At 33.1% G+C, this 21585-nt stretch overlaps 1 protein-coding gene across 6 annotated transcripts in view; it reads left to right on the top strand.

The window, feature by feature from the left end:
• LOC106078526 (cilia- and flagella-associated protein 99-like) overlaps positions 1 to 19474 on the top strand; it is a 42955-nt gene extending 23481 nt beyond the window's left edge. For all 6 annotated transcript variants that reach the window (XM_056040186.1, XM_056040199.1, XM_056040220.1 and 3 more), the window contains 19 exons: positions 4043 to 4191; positions 4509 to 4653; positions 4752 to 4846; positions 5199 to 5311; positions 5602 to 5693; positions 6791 to 6849; positions 7495 to 7602; positions 7701 to 7850; positions 9900 to 9991; positions 10415 to 10619; positions 10767 to 10825; positions 11057 to 11139; positions 11417 to 11469; positions 11685 to 11825; positions 11934 to 12017; positions 12243 to 12322; positions 12634 to 12811; positions 17833 to 17928; positions 18863 to 19474. In XM_056040186.1, coding sequence (XP_055896161.1) covers positions 4043 to 4191; positions 4509 to 4653; positions 4752 to 4846; positions 5199 to 5311; positions 5602 to 5693; positions 6791 to 6849; positions 7495 to 7602; positions 7701 to 7850; positions 9900 to 9991; positions 10415 to 10619; positions 10767 to 10825; positions 11057 to 11139; positions 11417 to 11469; positions 11685 to 11825; positions 11934 to 12017; positions 12243 to 12322; positions 12634 to 12811; positions 17833 to 17928 — 1982 coding nt within the window. In that variant the 3' untranslated portion in view covers positions 18863 to 19474. The remainder of the gene's footprint in view (positions 1 to 4042; positions 4192 to 4508; positions 4654 to 4751; positions 4847 to 5198; positions 5312 to 5601; positions 5694 to 6790; positions 6850 to 7494; positions 7603 to 7700; positions 7851 to 9899; positions 9992 to 10414; positions 10620 to 10766; positions 10826 to 11056; positions 11140 to 11416; positions 11470 to 11684; positions 11826 to 11933; positions 12018 to 12242; positions 12323 to 12633; positions 12812 to 17832; positions 17929 to 18862) is intronic.
• The last annotated feature ends 2111 nt before the right edge of the window (positions 19475 to 21585 follow it).

The following is a 21585-nucleotide window of genomic DNA, read 5'->3' as shown; positions in this document are numbered from 1 at the left end:
CTGCATCTGGATACGTCTTCTGCATCTCCAACCATCCACTAGTTTTCTAGCTGGGAGGTATTCATCTAGCCTTTTATACCGCTCATAGCAGGTCAGTATTGACCTTTCCCTCCTAAGGGTTAGTGGACCTATATTAGCCATTATTTCAGCCGCATTTACTGGACTTGTTCTAAAGGTTCCACAGACAAATCTTAGTGCTTGGGACTGTATTATATCAAGTTGTTCAAGAGCAGTCCTAGAGCCATAGATTTGCACAGGTAGGCTGTAGTCTATCTGTGATCGGACTGCTCCTAAATACAGGGATCGGAGCATGTCTGCTCGGGCTCCCCACTTCGTGGATGCCAGCTTCCGCACAATGCAAAGTTTCCCTGAGGCCTTTCTTACAACATCCTGGATGTGCTCACACATTTTTAGTTTGCGATCTAAAGTTACACCAAGGTACTTGGGTAGCTTTTCCATGCTGAGAGCCACTCCGTTGAGGGAGAGCTGGAAAGTTTGCCCGAGAATGCCAGTCCCGAGCGTGAACAGAGAATAGACCTTCTTGGAGGTGTTTATTTCTAGCCTCCATTTTTGTGTGTATGAGTAGAGCGTATGGAGATCTTCTTGTAACACTTTTTGTATAGAGGTTGCGCTCCTTCCGGATTTCCAAAGGACAATATCATCAGCATTTAGCATCAGATTTGGAAATTTGGGGATCATGTTGCTTTATCTTTCCACCTAAATTAGTGTGGGGGATACTTACTTTCCCAGTTTGAAGTGTTGGTGTTGGGTTAATTTTTTCTGAGACTTTTGGTTTTTTAATTGTAGTGTTTGTTTGGGGGAAAAAGGATGTTATCAGGGTTTGTGTGTTGGGAAGAACGGTAGCTCTTTTTTCACAACGTGGCCCGTTCTCCCTATGTACCAACGTTGCGAGGCGATTAGTAACACATTTTTCAATGCCAGGCCTAATGCCCTTTACCTGGCCAGCGGAGCCTGTTAGGGTCTGCTCAGACCCGCTTTTCTTTGTAATTTTACTCGACATTGGTATGGGTTCCTCCAGGGGGAGGAGATTTGGGTTGCCCCTTAGAGCGAGCAGTGAAAAACAGTCCAGACATGAACATTGAACTATGAATCGATCGAAAGATCAGTTAATTCAACCACTCGCTCGTATGGGCAGGGTTTAATCCACGAAAGTGGAGTGAGGCAGGAGACCTTTTTTTTAAAGCCTCCAGTTTAGGGCCCGCAAATTTTGATGGCTTGACCCTCCACTAGTCTCCAGGGCGGCGGCTGGTCAGTTCAGTATTAGCTAAAGCCCAGACAGACACAAATCCCTACACCAGACGAGCGTGCAGGGGTTATGTCGATCAGAGCTTAGCATTACCCAGACATCACCAGCAGAACTCTGCACCAGGAGAGCATGAGAGCCTGCTAGAAAAGTTGGGGCTCCCGCAACGTTAGCCTTTTTCAGACCACCCTGAGAGCAAAGGGTGGACTTACTCCAGTTACCAGGGGACACCACGAGGAGGTCGGCGGGCACAGTCCCCCAAGTCACTAATTAACATGAAATACATATATATGACATAATTATCTTCTCTTTTAAAGTAAGTCTGTAATTTATAAGATATCTGTTTTATAGATCAGACTTAAGTTTAAGACTTGGTCACGTTTCATCATTTAGTTAACCCAAACTGAACCAAATTATGAAAAACTATTATCAAAACTCTTGTAGCTTCATACATCAGATTAGTTAAATTGTGATATCATTAGAACATATGTAGTTTTCCTATAACTTTTTTGGCCTGCTTCTCAAAAAGTTTGCCCAGTACTGTTCTAGATATTGAGTTCTAGATATAGATGTATATCTATGTGTTTTGAATGTCTTTTTTATTTAATAAGCTTGTCACTCATGTAGTCTTGTCACTTAGAATAATCTTCAAAATATAGTCATTCAAAATAGTTCAATTACAAACTATATTCACTCAAAGTTTACTAGAAATAGCTTATTGTCACAGATTAGTGATCTATATATATATATATATACTTTATAGGCCTATATCCAAGTCATCCAAAATAGCTTTTAAATCATGTTCATTATAGGAAATTTGCAGACGATTGCATAATATATAGAACAATAAAAACAACACAAGACACAGATATTTTACAAAGAGAATTAGATGAATTACAGAAATGGGAATCAAATTGGAGCATGTCTTTCCACCCAGAAAAATGTCAGTTGTTAAGAGTAACAAAAAAACTAAAACAAATTAATTCCACTTATCTTATTCATGGCAAACCAGTAACACAGACTAAAAACGCAAAATACCTAGGTGTTATAATAAATGAAAAACTGTCATGGAATCCACATATTGATGAAACTACAAAAAAATCAAACAAAGCATTAAGATTTATTAAAAGAAATTTCTATAAATCAAATAAGAACATAAAACTAAAATGTTATTTAACCTTGGTTAGGCCAATAATAGAATATGCATCTTCTGTTTGGGACCCCTCAACTCAAGAAAACATTAAGAAACTAGAACAGACACAAAATAGAGCAGTGCGATTCATAACAAACGAATATTCACATATGACTAGAGTAACACCTTTAGTAAAATCACTAAATTTAGAAAGCCTTCAGGACAGAAGGCTCAAAAGTAAAGTAGCAATCATACATAAAACACTGAACCATAATCCTCAAATACAAAAACAAAATTTAATAAAATACTCTGAAAGACACAAAGATAAAGGCACATTCCTCGTCCCATATGCTAGGACAAATTTGTACAAATACTCCTTCTTCCCTAGTGCTATTAGAGCATGGAATGGGTTGCCTGAGCTAGCCAGGAAAACCAGTGACTTGGCAGAATTTAAGTCATTGGTTAATATGCATGACTAGATGCATGACGCGTAGGACGTAATCATCTTCTTTTTTGAAGTAACGTCTGTATTATATAAGATAAGATAAGAAGATAAATTAAGTTAATATTTGGAGTATCAGCATAGTATAACTCTTTGATTAATATTTTTTAAATATAAATTTAAGGCATATGTATGTGTTATTTTAATTCTCCATTATTTACGATAATGAGCATGCTGGTAAAGTGGTTGAAAATCTGGTATCTGAATCTGGCAGCTTGATTTCATATCAGGGCCAGCCTTAGGTAATTGGAGTAAAAATATGCAATGAATCATAAATCATCCTGTATCCATATTAAAATCAACAAATAAGTTAAATTCATATAGAACTGACAGCCTTAATGTGCTTCATGGATGAATTCATGATCACTAGACTAGAAATGTTGCAACATTTCACCAAAAAGAAGAAACAATGGTCTTCTCAAGTAAATCTAAACATCCCTAAATAAACCCTGAATCAGATTAGAGACTAACAGATAGACTTCCCATAGAGACATAGAGTTCTGATCCATGTTTCACAATTTTTTTCTCCTAAAAAAATGTCTTTGACTCCTGTGCGAGGCCCCCACCAATTGGAAGCCCTAAGCAGCTGTCTAGTTTGTCTATGCCTATGTCCAGACCAGTTCATATCCCTCTAAAAGCTGGGGCTTTTTAATTCAGGATTTTAGGTAGTCCATTACTTCACCCAGCTTAAAATATAAGAACTTAATCATTTTTATTGTGGAATTTTAAAAAAGGCAGTTATTATGCTAGGCACATGATATTGTCTACTGTAAGAAATAAACTTTAATTCATAGGCTCTAAGTCTCTTTGGGAAATTATTATTATTATTTTTTTTACTAATATATGAAATAATATTCAGGAGTAGACCTCACTTTTTTAGTTGTGGATTCAATTAGTTGAAAAGCTCATTTATCAAATATATAGACCCTTCTAGAACTTCTTTGTGTTTAAATTTTTTTTTAAATGGTGGGATACTAAGAAGTATTTTTAAAAAATGCATGCTCAACCCATACTCCTTTTGTTAAATATTAGACTTGGGTCACTTTTGTATATTTTAACCTTTTTTAGGTCTGCTAGTGTCTATATTTTATTATTTAGTATTCACTTCACTAATTTAAATTTTGTTTTGTTACTATTTCCTAAGTTTCAGTTTTGTTGTCACCTTATGTATTGATCACTATGGATGCCAAACATCAGCAGCTCTTTGTCCATTGTGCTCAGCTGTTAGATACTTTCCAAGAAAAGTCCACAGACTTGGAAGATCATTTGAAGGAATATATACGCTCATCCAGGGTGCACATTTCATTTATCTTAGGCTTGATTCTTTTGAATTACTATCAAAAGAGCAATATGAATAATTGTTTATTTACTTTGTTAATCTTGAAAACAATTATAGTTTATTGAAATATAGACTAAAAAATCTGTTTACATAGTTAAGTCAAAACTACTCTAATTTATTCTCAATATTAACAAATATTTTCTTAAAATCAAGACATCTAACACCTTCTCTTTTTGTAAACAAATAAAAAATCAACATCATATTTTTTAAAATGTTAAATAAAGGATAAAAAGTCAACAAATTTATTTTGTCAATCTTTTTGTTTTTCCAGATTCAGGATGTTGATGATGAAACTTTTATAACTGAAGTGTTTTCTGGATGTGTTCAGCATAGACCAGTGATGAAACTAGTTGTTGATGGCTTCTATGTACGTGATGGGAAAAATATCCTACTATCTCATCAAAACTCATTTATTGGTCAGTTTTTTATTTCTTTTTTTCTGTAAGGTTGAAAAAAAGGACTTTTCTTTGGTTGAATTTCTGACCTGCTGATAATGTAACTTATCTATTTTCAGTTTTGGCTTATTTAGCTTTGTATCGACTTGATGAACTCGGAGTGGCTCACTTTCGAAAGTTTGTTGATGCCATGGAACTCAATGCAACCTATAAAGTAAGTTTAACAGAAAACAAAATTGATCACTTTTGTTTCTCTAATTATTAACAATAATGTTTATAAATGTAAAAAAATATTTTGAAATATTACTTCATTTGGTTTATTATAAAAACAAATGACTTGACTTAAGTCTTTAGGGATCTTTTTTGTCATTTATAGGTTTAATATTAAGGCTTTACATTGCTTGTAAATAAAAAAAAATATCCTTCAAATTTTAGCAATATAAAGTGCTTTTTTTAAGTATTAAAAAGTAAGAGTTATATTAGTTGTATCAATATACACTTTAGTGTTAAGATTATCTCATTTTATGACTATGCCATAATCTCTGTGTGTATTTTTTGTCTTAAAGTTTCTTAGTTTCCTATTTGATGAAAAAAATTTACTAACATGGATGAAAGATGGTTGGTCAACTCTATATGAATGGTCCTATGTTGAAACCAATCTGCTATCTCCATTGTTAAGGTAATATTTGATTAGTTGAGACAAATGAACTACAAAATCTACCTTGGGTGTTGGTTAAGAAATTTAAAATATAATAATCAATAAATGTAAACAATTTGTCCTAAGTCATTCTTATGAATACCTCACTTACAAGTTGTTGTTTTTATAGTTAAGTTAGTGTATCCTTGTGCTGACTTTGTTCTTTATATTTTGTCAGTTTAATTGTTGATTGATTTAAATTTGTTTATTTGATGTAAATAGTGGAACAAAGGAGCTTCTATTTTGTTTCGATTTGATTCTTTTTTGTTTAGATGGTTACCAGAGTTGAAGGACTTGGTTCTGCTCATGAAAAAAAGAATAAACAACCAATTCAAGCCCAAGAAGATAGCAGTTAAAGCAACAGGTTCAAGAAGACTTCTAGTCAACATTTATTTTTTGCTTTGTCCAAAATTGTAAATAGTTGCTTTTTTGTGCCATGCCATCACAAAAACAAAACAATTATTTTTTTTTAAAGATTTAACAAATTAGTGTTTTAGTAAATTACAACTCCATCCAGGGAGGAGACAGACTTGTGTTGGTGTGTGTTGGAGGATTAGAAGACAGACTTGTGTTGGTGTGTGTTGGAGGATTAGAAGACAGACTTGTGTTGGTGTGTCTTGGAGGATTAGAAGACAGACTTGTGTTGATGTGTGTTGGAGGATTAGAAGACAGACTTGTGTTGATGTGTGTTGGAGGATTAGAAGACAGACTTGTGTTGGTGTGTGTTGGAGGATTAGAAGACAGACTTGTGTTGATGTGTGTTGGAGGATTAGAAGACAGACTTGTGTTGGTGTGTGTTGGAAGATTAGAAGACAGACTTGTGTTGGTCTGTGTGTTGGAGGATTAGAAGACAGACTTGTGTTGGTGTGTGTGGGAGGATTAGAAGACAGACTTGTGTTGGTGTGTGTTGGAGGATTAGAAGACAGACTTGTGTTGGTCTGTTTGGGAGGATTAGAAGATAGACTTGTGTTGGTTTGTGTGGGAGGATTAGAAGACAGACTTGTGTTGGTGTGTGTGTTGGAGGATTACAAGACAGACTTGTGTTGGTGTGTGTGGGAGGATTACAAGACAGACTTGTCTTGATGTGTGTTGGAGGATTAGAAGACAGACTTGTGTTGGTGTGTGTGTTGGAGGATTAGAAGACAGACTTGTGTTGGTGTGTGTGGGAGGATTACAAGACAGACTTGTCTTGATGTGTGTTGGAGGATTAGAAGACAGACTGGTGTTGGTGTGTGTGGGAGGATTAAAAGACACACTTGTGTTTGTGTGTGTTAGAGGATTAGAAGACAGACTTGTGTTGGTATGTGTGGGAGGATTAGAAGACAGACTGGTGTTGGTGTGTATGTGAGGGTATTGAAAAATCAACATTAAAGTCCTAGCAACCTTTCTAAGTTGTTTCAAGATTGTTCTTTGACTACAAAATAAATTTATGTTACAGCAATATTTATTTCTTTGCTATAGATGCTAAGCCATTTAACCTGACCCAGCCAAGAGCTCGAAGTATTCCTTTGCCAGAGAAAGTAAGATTTATTATAAATATTGACACATTTTTTAAAAACATGCCATTACTTACTTTATATGTGGCAGTGTCAAGCTGTCAGTGTGTGAAGGTTTGAAGTAATTATGTTTTGCCATTTTTACAGAATGTAATACATTTTTAAAAAATTAAATTAAATTAGTCGCAGAGTTTTGATAGTTATTTTAATAAGTTGAGATTTTTTGAGTTGTTTTCTTAAAACTATTTCACCAAGTAATCAGTTTATCTAGAGAAAGTATAATGAGTTCTTCTCACTTTGGTCATATTGTATCACATGTATTGGTTTCTACATTTCTGCTCAGTTTAGCTTCACATGAATTGGTTTCTACATTTCTGCTCAGTTTAGCTTCACATGAATTGGTTTCTACATTTCTGCTCAGTTTAGCTTCACATGAATTGGTTTCTACATTTCTGCTCAGTTTAGCTTCACATGTATTGGTTTCTACATTTCTGCTCAGTTTAACATCACGTGTATTTAGTTTTGATCAAATTAGTCATATAGCATCAAACTAATTTGATCATATGGCATCATATATTTTAATTGACTTGTTCTCAATTGGCATGTTTAATGTTGGATTAATGAATATCAAAACTGAAAGAGTAAATGTGTATTAAATTTCTCTTTTAGATTCCACAGCTTCAAAGAGTTAAACCCATCCCAGCTACTGTTTATAATCAACCAACAGAACAAAGAATTCTTGAAAAACAAAAAGAAGAAAACAGAAGACAAGCAGAAGTAAGTTATTGAGCTTCTAGGAGACCTTTTAAAATTGATACTTGATAATAAACTATTGAGTAGTTTTAAATGTTTCATCTCTACTAATCTGAGATTAGGAACGTCTGATGGAAGCCTCTAGAATACAGTTTGCTTGTGCTAATCCTGAAAAATCAGAAAAAACAAAACAAATAATCCAAAACATTGTTTTTGAGGAGAATTCTAAAGTTGAACCAACTGTGATAAAAGCCAAGCCTTTACCTGATTTTGTAAGTATACAATTTGAGCTAAAGAGTTTCAATATTTCAGAAATCTTTCATAGAATAACTGGATGACTTTAGCAGATGTGACGTAAGGAGTGAAGGGCACTTATCCAGTTGGGCTTGTGAAGTAATATCTGTTGGTAGAGTGAAGGGCACCTATCCAGTTGGGCTTGTGAAGTAATATCTGCTGGTAAAGTGAAGGGCATTTATTCAGTTAGGCTTGTGTATTAATATCTCAGATCTGTTGGTAAAGTGAAGGGCACTAATCCAGTTGGGCTTGTGAAGTAATATCTGTTATTAGAGTCAAGGGCACTTATCCAGTTGGTCTTGTGGATTAATATCTGTTGGTAGAGAGAGTGAAGAGCACTTATCCAGTTAAGCTTGTGGATTTTACCTATGGTACAGCTCCTGCATGCTGGTGAAGTGTTGACCTGAACTTAGTAGGAGGTGACCAGGGATGGACTGGCTATATGGACAAACAGGCTAATGCCCAGTGGGCCGGCACCAAATGGGCCGGTCTACTCGCGACCACAAGACATTTTTTTTCAATGCGGACAACTTAAAAAAAAAGTGACAGCAGCAAGACACATTAAATTTTTATTAAATTAAATTAATTAATTAATTAATTTTTTACAATTAATTTTGTTTGAAATTCAAGAATTATATCAAAAAATGTACACTATCCACTCTACGTATTATCATTTGCAAAATGTTAGACAGTACTTTTTGCTGTGTACGAGTGGCATGGACTTCAACACTGCTTTGATGTCTTTGCAGTTGTGTTTGGCCTAATAATTTTGCTGGTTGGCAAGGACATTTGATGGCACTCCCATTTTGTGTGTGTGTGCTCTTTCCCTCCTTCGTCTTTTGATGATTCCGTTGACAATGTTACCGAAAACAAGGGATGAGAAAGGTTAAGCTAGCAAACATTGATGTAACGCAGTAAAAAAAAATATTTACAAATAGGGGCGACAATTACCTCTGTAACAATACTCTATAGAAATTAACTTTAACACACACAACGGTGAAATTGCAAACCACACTACTTATTCACATCTCAATATAGATATAAATAGACCTCTCTGTCTGAAATGGAAACTTAATAACTTACTGCCCCAGTGCAGCCAAGGAGGAGGGGTTGAGCTTAAAATCTTCCCCCCTGGAGATTTTAAGGCTAAAATCCCCCTCTTCAATAAATAAAAAAAATTAAGCAAACTACAGTCACCACATTTCATGAGCGTAGCCAAAAGTGGTTTTGTGGTTACCCTCCCCCTCCAATACAAAACTAAAGCAAAACTATAGTTATCATTTTCTACCAGTCACTGGCCTCCATTAATTAAAAGCAGTGAAAAGCAGATTTGGTTTTTGAATTATTTTTTTTGCAGAAGAGTAGCAGGCTAATGCACTGTAGATACCTCAGAATATGCATTTTTTAAGCTTAAAATACCATTGGGATTTCCCACTGGGATAGCTTGCAGCACTCCACCAGACTCCCTAGCTGTGGTGGTGTGCACTGTCTTTCCACTAACTAAAGGAAAAGTTCATTCTATGGTACAAAAAAAATGTCAGAAAGAATGAAAGGTTAGAATGTAATAAAATTAATTACATACACACATCCCTCGTCACCGAAAAAATCCTGGCTACTACATATAACATGCTATTTGTGGGCCGCTTTTTTATGGTAATGCCCGGGCCAATTTTGATACCTAGTCCGTCCTTGGAGGTGACATGAGATAGAGTGGATAGCGATCAGTGCCATAGATTTGTTAGGTCAGTTGGTGGAAATATCAGTTTTCTTGAAGTGGGAGCTTGTCAAGATGCTGAGTGATTGGTGGTGTTGGGGCAATGACTGCTTCTATGCATATATGTGTGTCCAACACCATTGGGACTCACATCTGTCAATAAACTGTTCATTTAATTAAAATAAGATTAAAACTTTTTGTGGACCTGGTATTATTTTGTACAGTAAATAGTAAAAATCAAAAACAAAAACTTTAAGAAAACTAAAAAGAAAAGATTTCTTCTGTTCTGTACAATTTTTGTTTTTGTTTAAAGAAAAAATCACCAGCCCCAGTCAAAATGACAGCAGCGACTATACTAAGAGAAGGCTTACTGTACCAGAAAAAAGAAAAGGAAGTAATGGAGAGGTATTTTTTTCTTGGTATTATCATTCTTTAAAGATTGGTTTTCTTTTCAATGTCTAAAACTTTTATTTACAATTTCTATTGAGGCATTTTATTAGAATTATGCCAAAACATTACACTTTAATATTGTTTTGCATTAGTCTCATAATAGCTTTAAAATTTGAAATAAAATGTAGCAGTTGCTTTATTCTTCAGAAGAAGACGTTTGTCATTTTTGAGGCTGCTGGACTGGCATGATATCAGCCAATATGTGCTGATGTCACACTGAATCACCTTTTTGTTTATCTGTACTTGCCATTCTTGTGATTATTATTATTATTATTGCTTAAAAAAATATATGTATATCTGCCAATGGTTAAGAAGGCAGTCATTAACTATTTACTTTAAAAACGTTTTAGAATGTTATTCATCAACATTTGTAAACAGGCTGCAAAAACTTGAGGCTGGAGCTTTTGATGCAAGTAATTTTCATAAATGGCAGTCAGAGATGAAACAGAAAGACCTTGAGGCCCAATTATTGGCTATAGAAGAAAGAAGATTGATGGGGAAAATAAGTCATGAAGAAGCTTTCTTAGCCAGAACCAATGTTTTAGCTGCCAACCAACAGCTTGTACAAAATATGAAGAAAGAGGTTATTTTTAATAGTTTCTTTCTATAGCTTAAACTAGATAGGATACATCAGTCTTAAAATAATCATGTAAGATTATAATGAAGTCTATATTGTTGTAACATTATCTCAGATGAAACGAGTTATTTCTCTTTTTCATTCACTAAACAGACCGCAGCTATGATGAAAGAATATTTAGAAAATAAATTTAGACAAGAAAAAGAAATGAGGTGATTATTCATGTTGCATTAAATTGTTAAAAGCATTTAGTTTATCCATAGTAAAATTATTTATTTATAAAAATTTTTTTGTATGTTACTGTTTGAAAAAAAAAAAAGAATTATTTCAAGCTTAGTTAGCAATTAATTTCATTGTTAAATATGTGTGAAAATCTAAAGTGATCTAAGTTTTATAAATATTGAAATAAAAATCTAATAAAGTGTATTTTTTGTGTGTCACAGGGAACTTGTTGAAAGTACAATGGCTGGACACAAAAATGCTCAAAACGCTAAACAGAAATTACAGGAATTGAAACATAAAATAGGTAATTAAAAGACTGAACTATTGCATCGAATTTTTACAACAGTGAAAAAAATGTATTAAAATCTATACCTTTGTAGATAAAAGAATTTAATAACTGTATTTTGAGTATTTTGTTGTTTAAAGAATTGCTTAATTACTTTTGAAAATACAAAAGAATATTTTTATATTAATTTCACAAGATATCTGAAAGCTATCTACTCTAAAACATAAGTTTTATTTTTTGCAGTCAGTTCTGTAGGAATATAGTTTATTCTTTTCTCTACATTCTCCCCATACAGTGCAAGAAGTTCAAGAGGAAAGTAGAGAGTTGATGAAACAAGCTTTAGAAGAGGTTAGTGTAGGAGTTCAACACTTGCCTAGGACTTAGCACAACATGTATATGTCAGCAGGTTTAATTATTACAAGTATAGGACTCAATATAAATATATGTTAAATTAATAATCATGATATACTAAGAAATTTTGTCATGTCACTTTGGTTTAGTTGTGTTCTACTTTGGTTTAGTTGTGTTCTACTGAGTCAAAGATTATTATGCTAATATTTTAGGCTGAGCTTGAGATGAGATGTAAAATTGAGTTAATTCAACAAATACGAGCAATAGAATCTACTCCTGTCAACCGATTCAAGCCATTAGATTTGACAGCTACTTCTGGGGCTGGACTTCTAGGAGAAATGAGCATTGCTGAGGTAAAGTAGCCTTGAAGTTTCTATTTCTGGGCATTACCTAGAAATCATTTTAAAATTTTACAAAAGTATTACTTCTGATGACAATAATGTTATTTCATGGTTTCTCAGCTCCGGGAAAGGTTGTCATTAATGAAAGCACAAAGAAAAGAAGATGAAGAAATAAAACGAGATAATATATTGTATGATAAACAGGTAATTAAAGTGACTTATCTTATTAATGTGCTTCAATGAATACTCTTTGACACATGCTTTTACCGATGTAGATTAGCTTGTTTACTCTTTTTTTTTCAACTTTAATTGTACTTAAAAAAAATGTTTAAGTTTTGTGATAAAATATTCAAAACAAAAAATGTTTTGGTTTGTTATAAAATCTTTTAAAAAAATGCCGCTTCTTTCTTTTTTGTTTATTATTTCCAGGCCAAAGCTGAGTCTTTATGTGAAACATTAGATAAGATTGCTAAACACAGATCAGAACAAACAAAAATGGCTGCCTTAAAGTAAGAGAAATAAGTCACATCATAAATAGTATAGTCTTGTTGATAACATCAATGTCATTGATATATCTCTACACCCTGAATGTTTCCTTCAGCTTTGATGTTTGTAGAATCAGCAGCTGAATGACAAACACATTATGAGTATTGAAATTGTTACAAATCAACTAGCATTCATTTTTTTACTTTTTTTTCTACATGTGTATTTTAAAGAAGAAATGTTTTTGCATAAAAATGCAGAAGTAGGACCTCAAAATTAGTTTTTTCTGTTTTTCAAAATAATATTCAAAAGCTTATAACATTCTTTTTATTTGTAGAGCTGATAACTCCAAGAATGTGAAGTTAATATCTGTACCACTCAAAAGTGCAACACTGACAGAGCTTGAGAGAAAACTTGATGAGAAACGTGAACAGAGAAAACTGGAAAAGCAACGCTACCACAGATCAGCTGAGAGTGTCTCTGACAAAACCAATCTAACATCATTGTCAGCAAAGGTTTGGAACACTTTGTATAATTGCAATGAATCTCAAACCTTCAAGAGTTAGTATTTTAAATGTAACAAGTAACTCTACTTTTTTTTCTTATCAGCAGTTGACATTAAATCTGTTTAAACCAAAGAATTTCTTTTAATTCTTATCAATATATTTCGTTTCTTTCAACGACAATTATTCATTTGGTTACTATCTTATTTTAGTGTTGAAATAAATAAAGAACATATTTTCAATTTCAATTGTTCAAATGCTTAATATGTGTATGTTGGTGTTTAAATGCAATTTTTTTCTAAATGTAATTTCTCTCTTTCAACTTAAATTGTTCAATTGATTATCTTAATATTTAGTGTTCATATAGGATTAACTTCTTTCAACTTAAATTGTTCAATATGTTACTTTCTTTCTTCTAGTTTTTGAATTAATTTTCTTTTTTTCAACCTTAATTGATTAAAAAAAATTTAAGTGATTAAATATTTTTATACCTGTAGTTAAGTGTTTAGCATTTAGAGTTATCTTTCCTTTTTTTACTTGTAGATTTATTTGATTGGTTGAAAGGAATGTCAACAAAAAATTGTTTTGTTACAAAAAAAAAAATAATAATTCACATTTGTAAGGTTTTTGACTGTGAATTTATGGTGAAGGTTTAATTGTATGTGTACATGTCAATTTAAAGAAATGCCTTGAATTTTCAATTTTAAATGATTAAAAACAGACATTATTGTGATTCATGAGCTGAATAGAGCAGGAGTTTGTAGTAGCAGTACTGGTACTGTGACATTTCTAGTCAGGTATTTCATGACATGTGCTCTTTATGGCTGTTCTTTATACAAGTTGTTTGCTGTTTGACTTAGTGTCTCTTTTTGATTGCTTTATGTAGGATTCACTTTTTGTCCATTTTTTTTATTTCTTTGTTTGCTACATGCCTTGATGAGCTTTGTCTTTCCTGCATTTGATCTTTGGGGCTTGGTGAAATCTTATTGGTTCCTTAAAGATTTGATTGCAAGCCTGTGATGTGATGGCAAGTGATGTATGTTATAGATGTATGTTATAGATGTATATTATATATGTGTTATACATTTATGTTATAGATGTATATTATACAGCTGAAGTGCTCTTGTGATGCTTCATAGACAAAGTTGTAGATGTGTTACCAGGGTCAGGTGGTAATTCAAGTTGCATCAGAAAGTTAAGTGGACCTTGAACTAATTCATGTTTCATCATAAAGTTAAGATGACCTTGAACTAATTCATGTTTCATCAGGAAGTTAAGAGGACCTTGAACTAAAACATGTTTCATCAGGAAGTTAAGAGGACCATGAACTAAAACATGTTTGATCATAAAGTTAAGAGGACCTTGAACTAATTCATGTTTCATCAGGAAGTTAAGAGGACCTCGAACTAATTCTTGTTGCATCAGGAAGTTAAAAGGACCTTGAACTAATTCATGTTTCATCAGGAAGCTAAAAGAACCTTGAACTAATTCATGTTTCATCAGGAAGTTAAGAGGACCTTGAACTAAAACATGTTTCATCAGAAAGTTAAGAGGACCTTGAACTAAAACATGTTTCATCAGGAAGTTAAGAGGACCTTGAACTAATTCATGTTTCATCAGGAAGTTAAGAGGACCTTGAACTAATTCATGTTTCATCAGAAAGTTAAGAGGACCTAGAACTAATTCATGTTTCATCAGGAAGTTAAGAGAACCTAAACTAATTCATGTTTCATCAGAAAGTTAAGAGGACAAACTAATTCATGTTGCATCAGGAAGTTAAAAGGACCTTGAACTAATTCATGTTGCATCAGAAAGTTAAGAGAACCTTGAACTAATTCATGTTTCATCAGAAAGTTAAGAGGACCTTGAACTAAAACATGTTTCATCAGGAAGTTAAGAGGACCGTGAACTAATTCATGTTGCATCAGGAAGTTAAGAGGACCTTGAATTTATTCATGTTGCATCAGGAAGTTAAGAGGACCTTGAACTAATTCATGTTGCATCAGGAAGTTAAGAGGACCTTTAACTAATTCATGTTGCATCAGGAAGTTAAGAGGACCTTGAATTTATTCATGTTGCATCAGGAAGTTAAGAGGACCTTGAACTAATTCATGTTGCATCAGGAAGTTAAGAGGACCTTGAACTAATTCATGTTGCATCAGGAAGTTAAGAGGCTCTTGAACTAATTTATGTTTCATCAGGAAGTTAAGAGGACCATGAACTAATTCATGTTGCATCAGGAAGTTAAGAGGACTTTGAACTAAAACATGTTTCATCAGGAAGTTAAGAGGCTCTTGAACTAATTTATGTTGCATCAGGAAGTTAAGAGGATCTTGAACTAATTCTTGTTGCATGAAGGAAGTTAAGAGGACCTTGAACTAATTCATGTTTCATCAGGAAGTTAAGAGGACCTCGAACTAATTCTTGTTGCATCAGGAAGTTAAGAGGACCTTGAACTAATTCATGATTCATCAGGAAGTTAAGAGTACCTTGAACTAATTCTTGTTGCATCAGGAAGTTAAGAGGCTCTTGAACTAATTTATGTTGCATCAGGAAGTTAAAAGGACCTTGAACTAAAACATGTTTCATCAGAAAGTTAAGAGGACCTTGAACTAAAACATGTTGTATCAGGAAGTTAAGAGGATTTTGAACTAATTCTTGTTGCATCATGAAGTTAAGAGGACCTTGAACTAATTCATGTTACATCAGGAAGTTAAGAGGACCTTAAACTAATTCTTTTTGCATCAGGAAGTTAAGAGGACCTTGAATTAATTCATGTTGCATCAGGAAGTTAAGAGGACCTTGAACTAATTCATGTTGCATCAGGAAGTTAAGAGGACCTTGAACTAATTCATGTTGCATCAGGAAGTTAAGAGGACCTTGAACTAATTCATGTTGCATCAGGAAGTTAAGAGGACCTTGAACTAATTCATGTTGCATCAGGAAGTTAAAAGGACCTTGAACTAAAACATGTTTCATCAGAAAGTTAAGAGGACCTTGAACTAAAACATGTTGCATCAGGAAGTTAAGAGGATCCCGAACTAATTCTTGTTGCATCAGGAAGTTAAGAGGACCTTGAACTAATTCATGTTGCATCAGGAAGTTAAGAGGACCTTGAACTAATTCATGTTGCATCAGGAAGTTAAGAGGACCTTGAACTAATTCATGTTTCATCAGGAAGTTAAGAGGCTCTTGAACTAAAACATGTTGCATCAGGAAGTTAAAAGGACCTTGAACTAATTCATGTTTCATCAGGAAGTTAAGAGGACTTTGAACTAAAACATGTTTTATCAGAAAGTAAAGAGGACCTTGAACTAAAACATGTTTCATCAGGAAGTTAAGAGGGCCGTGAACTAATTTATGTTGCATCAGGAAGTTAAGAGGACCTTGAACTAATTCTTGTTGCATCAGGAAGTTAAGAGGCTCTTGAACTAATTTATGTTGCATCAGGAAGTTAAAAGGACCTTGAACTAAAACATGTTTCATCAGAAAGTTAAGAGGACCTTAAACTAAAACAGGTTGTATCAGGAAGTTAAGAGGATCCTGAACTAATTCTTGTTGCATCAGGAAGTTAAAAGGACCTTGAATTAATTCATGTTGCATCAGGAAGTTAAGAGGACCTTAAACTAATTCTTTTTGCATCAGGAAGTTAAAAGGACCTTGAATTAATTCATGTTGCATCAGGAAGTTAAGAGGACCTTAAACTAATTCTTTTTGCATCAGGAAGTTAAGAGGACCTTGAATTAATTCATGTTGCATCAGGAAGTTAAGAGGACCTTGAACTAATTCATGTTGCATCAGGAAGTTAAGAGGACCTTGAATTAATTCATGTTGCATCAGGAAGTTAAGAGGACCTTGAACTAATTCATGTTGCATCTGGAAGTTAAGAGGACCTTAAACTAATTCATTTTGTATAAGGAAGGTACTTTGAATTAATTCATGGTTCATCAGGAAGGTTGACAACTTAAACAAATTCATCTCTCCTTAGGAACGTACCTTAAACTAATTCATGTTTTATCAGAAAGGTATCATGAATTTGTTCATGTTTCATCAAGAAGGTCATACCACTTTTAACTAATTCATGCTTCATCATTGAACAAATTCTTGTTACATTAGATAGGTACATTGAACAGAGTTACATCAGGAAGGTACCTTGAATTCATGTTAACATTAAGAACAGAACCCTCAGCCTATTACTTATATTATTAGATGTTTTATAAACATTGTACTGCTTTGATAGTTAGTTGCCTGAGGCTTTATCTTGATATTAATCATGGATACTTTATGATTTATTATGTCATGATGGAAAGTTGACATGCTAGGGAGGTTGGTGTTATGCTTAATACAACATTAAAGGCTTTGGTGGTGTAAATATATAGTCATATGGATGGCTGATGTAATATGAAGGGATGGTGTGACATGATCATGTGCTATTACAGATATGTTTGGTGTGACATGATCATGTGCTATTACAGATATGTCTGGTGTGACATGATCATTTAGTTTAACATGTGACATTTATTTTGTCTTAATTTATATAGCTATTTAAATTGAAAATTGAGAAATAAATTTTCATCTAATATTTTAATTAAAAATATAAATAAATAAATAAAAACTTAATAAAAAAACCCAAAGATTATCTAGTGGGAACAACTCCATATTTACAGTTACATATCTCAATACCAATTTTTTTTCTTCCCTTTTTCAATATCAATTAAAATTAATTCATTGCAACTATTTAATTAACTAATTGGTTAATTTATTTAATTTAAGGTTTTGTTAGAAACAAAAAAAAATTGTGCAAAGTTTCAACTTGATCTGAGATTGGGAATTGGGAGAAATAATATGCTCCAAATGTGTACCAGACAGATAGACAGAGTGAGTTGATATAAGATTTGTAAAAAGGGAAGGCAACCAGCAATACTTTCCTAATATCTTTAAAGTCTATTTATTTTATTAGTTTTTTTTATAGAACATTTGACACACAGAGTTTTATTTTGCAGATGACTAATAAAAACAAAATATCTCTACAGAAATCTCTGAGCAACAGAAGATGGCAAGAACTTGAGAATTCCAAGGAGAGAGCAGCTCGATTCTTTGCTCAAACTGCTATTGAATCATTGTCCTAGGTATATTAATATCTTACAGCAGTGTTTCCCAAACTTGTTCTCAAATGAAATACTTCCCATTTTCTTACAATTCTTTAAAACCCTTTGATTGTTTTATACGTCAGATTATTTACCATTTATTTTAAAAAATCACAATAATTAAACCATATTTTAAATTTATTTTTACAAAAATATTTTCAAGAAGAAAACTATAATACAATAAACATCAGAAAAATGAAGGCTTAATAACTTTGATAGTATTGTGTTCTTGAAGCGCTTAAATTCTTAATATCAGTTAGGCCCTAAGATATCGATTAGCTTAATTCTAATATCTGGTGTCCATCTGTCTGGTGGGGGCATCAAGCCCACTGTTTCCAGGTCACATTGTTTCAACTAGAAAAGTCATGCTTCTCACAAAAGGATTGTAAGAAACATAAGCAACTTAATATAAGCTTATGTTTGAAATATTAAGGTAGTCTTAAGACAAAATCAACCAGAAACAATTTAAAGGTTAATCTTTGTATTTTTTGTGTCAAATTAAAGACATAATCTAGGTCTGTTCAAAATTTGTAGACATTTTTTTTTTCTAACCATGAAGAAGTAATAAAATCAATTTTTCTTTTCTGTATACATATAAATACTTCATCTGCTCTCACGAGTTAATTGTTACAATAGTTCTTGGAACACTTATTCAAAGGTTTTGCAGAACCCAGTTTGGGAAACACTGTCTTACAGTATTCTACTTGTATGTATCACCACAAAGGTCAAAGAGTGATCTTGGTTTAAAAATATTATAATTATTTCTCATTGTCAGAAGTAAGTTTATTGATGGAAGAGAAAGAGATGGTTTCTTTCAAAAGAAAATGTTTGAACGAAAAGTCTCAGGTGCCAGTTTTGTCTATAAAATAAGATACAAAACAATTATTATTATTTCTTTTTTTTTGTTTTGTTTCAGATGGTGGATCACAAAAATGTCCTAGAGCTTGTTCTTAAAAGTCTAAACACAATTTTGAAAAAAGCTTAACTGCTAAATTTACAATGACATACAATGTACAAATAACATATATGAGTCTCAATTTAACTAGTTTTCTAGGACAATTGTAGGCCTACCTCATGGACTAATAGGATTTTATTTTGATTCAAGTCTATCTCTTGAATTAGGATTATATAATAGCACTGGATCAAAGTTACTGTGATATTTTATTTTGTTGTTTGCTTTTTGTCTGTATATTTCAAATGTGTTTTGATAAATTCTAGACTTCAGTCTGTGTAGTAGTTGCATTTCAAAGTTGAACATTAAATTAAATGTACATCAAAACAAACATGTTTGCAAATAACTTGTTGATGTATTTAAACACAAGCATTTGTCTTGGTTATAAACATTAATTTTGTGATTGGAAGGCAGAATTTGTTTTTTAAATAACTTAATCAATATTCTTTGTAGAAACGTTGTTACTGTGTGACTAGTTTTTGTTGAGTTCTAAACATAGTAAGCTGCCAACTAAGAGTGAAGACATTGATGAATATGGAATCTAGTCTTAGCAATAAAACATTACACACCCTTGAATCAATAGGGCTGCTGTTTTTATTTAATGACTTGTGATAAGTTAAATTTCATAATTTTGGATTAAAATCAAAACTAATTTCTTTTTAAAAAATTGAATAAGAACATAATAACTAAAATTATAAATAAAACTTAATTTAGCATTATTTCCATTAATTAATATAATAAACTTGGCTAAATCCTAAAATTTATAACTCACTCCAACATAACAATGAGAACGATGAAGAAGAAGAAGAAGAATAACTCAGTCATTTTCAATAGTAATTGTGAAATTTTCAGAAATAATAGGGCAGATAATCATGGAGGAGTTTTGTTAGCAATAAAAACACAAACACACACTAATAGTAGGAGAATTTAATTTACCAACAAAAATACTGAATCAACATTTTGTGAAATTAACACAACAACATCCCTAATAATAGGCAATAAATACAGACCCCAAACTTCTAGTTTAGTGCATTTGTTGCTATAACCTTGAACTAATTTTGTATCAAGGTTTTTGTTTTCTCTCTTTTTATGTGGCGTGATATGTATAATCGTGATATGTATAATCCGTGTATACTGTCTTACATGTACGATGGTCTTGAACTGTCTCTACAAGGATGTGACAGTTCATACTTTTCAATTCATATTGCATGTTTTATTTCCTTCAAGTATTAATAGATGATTTCATAGTTCTTACCTATACTTTTGGATTTTGGGGGTCTGTATTTACTGCGTTGTTCTTACTTATACACTTAGAGACACTTCAGGACATAAGAAAAAAAAAAGTAAAGTAGATATAATACATAAAAGACAACCATAGTTTACAAATAGAAAAACAAAACCTAATGAAATACTCAGAAAGACCCAAAGATAGAGGCACATTCGTACAAGTGCTCCTTCTTCCCTGGTGCCATTAGAGGATGGAATGGGTTGTCTGCATTAGCCACGAAAACAAACTATCCTTGAAAACTATTACTTAGCATTCTTTAAAAAAAAAACATTAGTTCTGAATCTATCAGTCAATAGACACAAGAGTTATAAATCTTATCAGTCCGAGGATCACAGGGTCAGCAGAAAGATGAACATTGTATACAATTAAAATGGCTTTTTCGCTGAAAACCACTTTATCTGATCAGATAATGTTTATAATAATTATCTCGCCCCTCACTACTGTTTAATATGTCTATTCTACGACGACTTAAGCCAAAGATTTGAAACTATTTTTCACTTGGATATCCCAACTGGATATTGAACACATTTGCGCGCGGACAAACTCAGATGCAAAACATAGTCCATAATAATAGAGTAGCAGCTTATTGACATCTACAAACGAGGAACTTTAAACAAAGTTTTAACAAGGATACCACAAATTCTGGTTACATATCCCAATTTTATATCCTGCGTTACGGATTAGGTCAAGAAATTGTCGACTGTTTTCCCGTCTTCTTATTACTACAACATGGATTCATTGTCCAGATTGAGCCTCATCACAAATAAAAAGAAAGCGACTATTAATTTTGGTCGTTGACATTTGCAGTTGTTACAGACATCTCATCAACCTCATCCATGTCATTCATTTTTGCAACTTTATTTGAAACAATAGACACTCTCTCAACAATAGACACTCTCTCAACAATAGACACTCTCTCAACAATAGACACTCTCTCAGCAATAGACACTCTCTCAACACTCTCAACAATAGACACTCTCTCAACAATAGACACTCTCTCAACAATAGACACTCTCTCAACACTCTCAACAATAGACACTCTCTCAACACTCTCAACAATAGACACTCTCTCAACAATAGACACTCTCTCAACACTCTCAACAATAGACACTCTCTCAGCAATAGACACTCTCTCAACAATAGACACTCTCTCAACACTCTCAACAATAGACACTCTCTCAGCAATAGACACTCTCTCAACAATAGACACTCTCTCAACACTCTCAACAATAGACACTCTCTCAACCGAAAGTTGTGTTTTGTTTTACATTTGTAACTTATATGCTAACCATTCAAGTAAGTTTTTCACTTACGGGTCCAAGGGTAGGTTTTGAATATATAAAGGGGTCCCCGGGTAGAAAACGTCTTAGAACCACAGACACACCAGTCCTGAATCTAT

The sequence above is a fragment of the Biomphalaria glabrata genome, chromosome 1, assembly GCF_947242115.1.
Source record: "Biomphalaria glabrata chromosome 1, xgBioGlab47.1, whole genome shotgun sequence".
NCBI classification, from domain to species: Eukaryota; Metazoa; Mollusca; class Gastropoda; family Planorbidae; genus Biomphalaria; species Biomphalaria glabrata.
The sequence above is the reverse complement of the archived record's forward strand: the minus strand, read 5'-3'. Positions and strand labels throughout refer to the sequence as shown.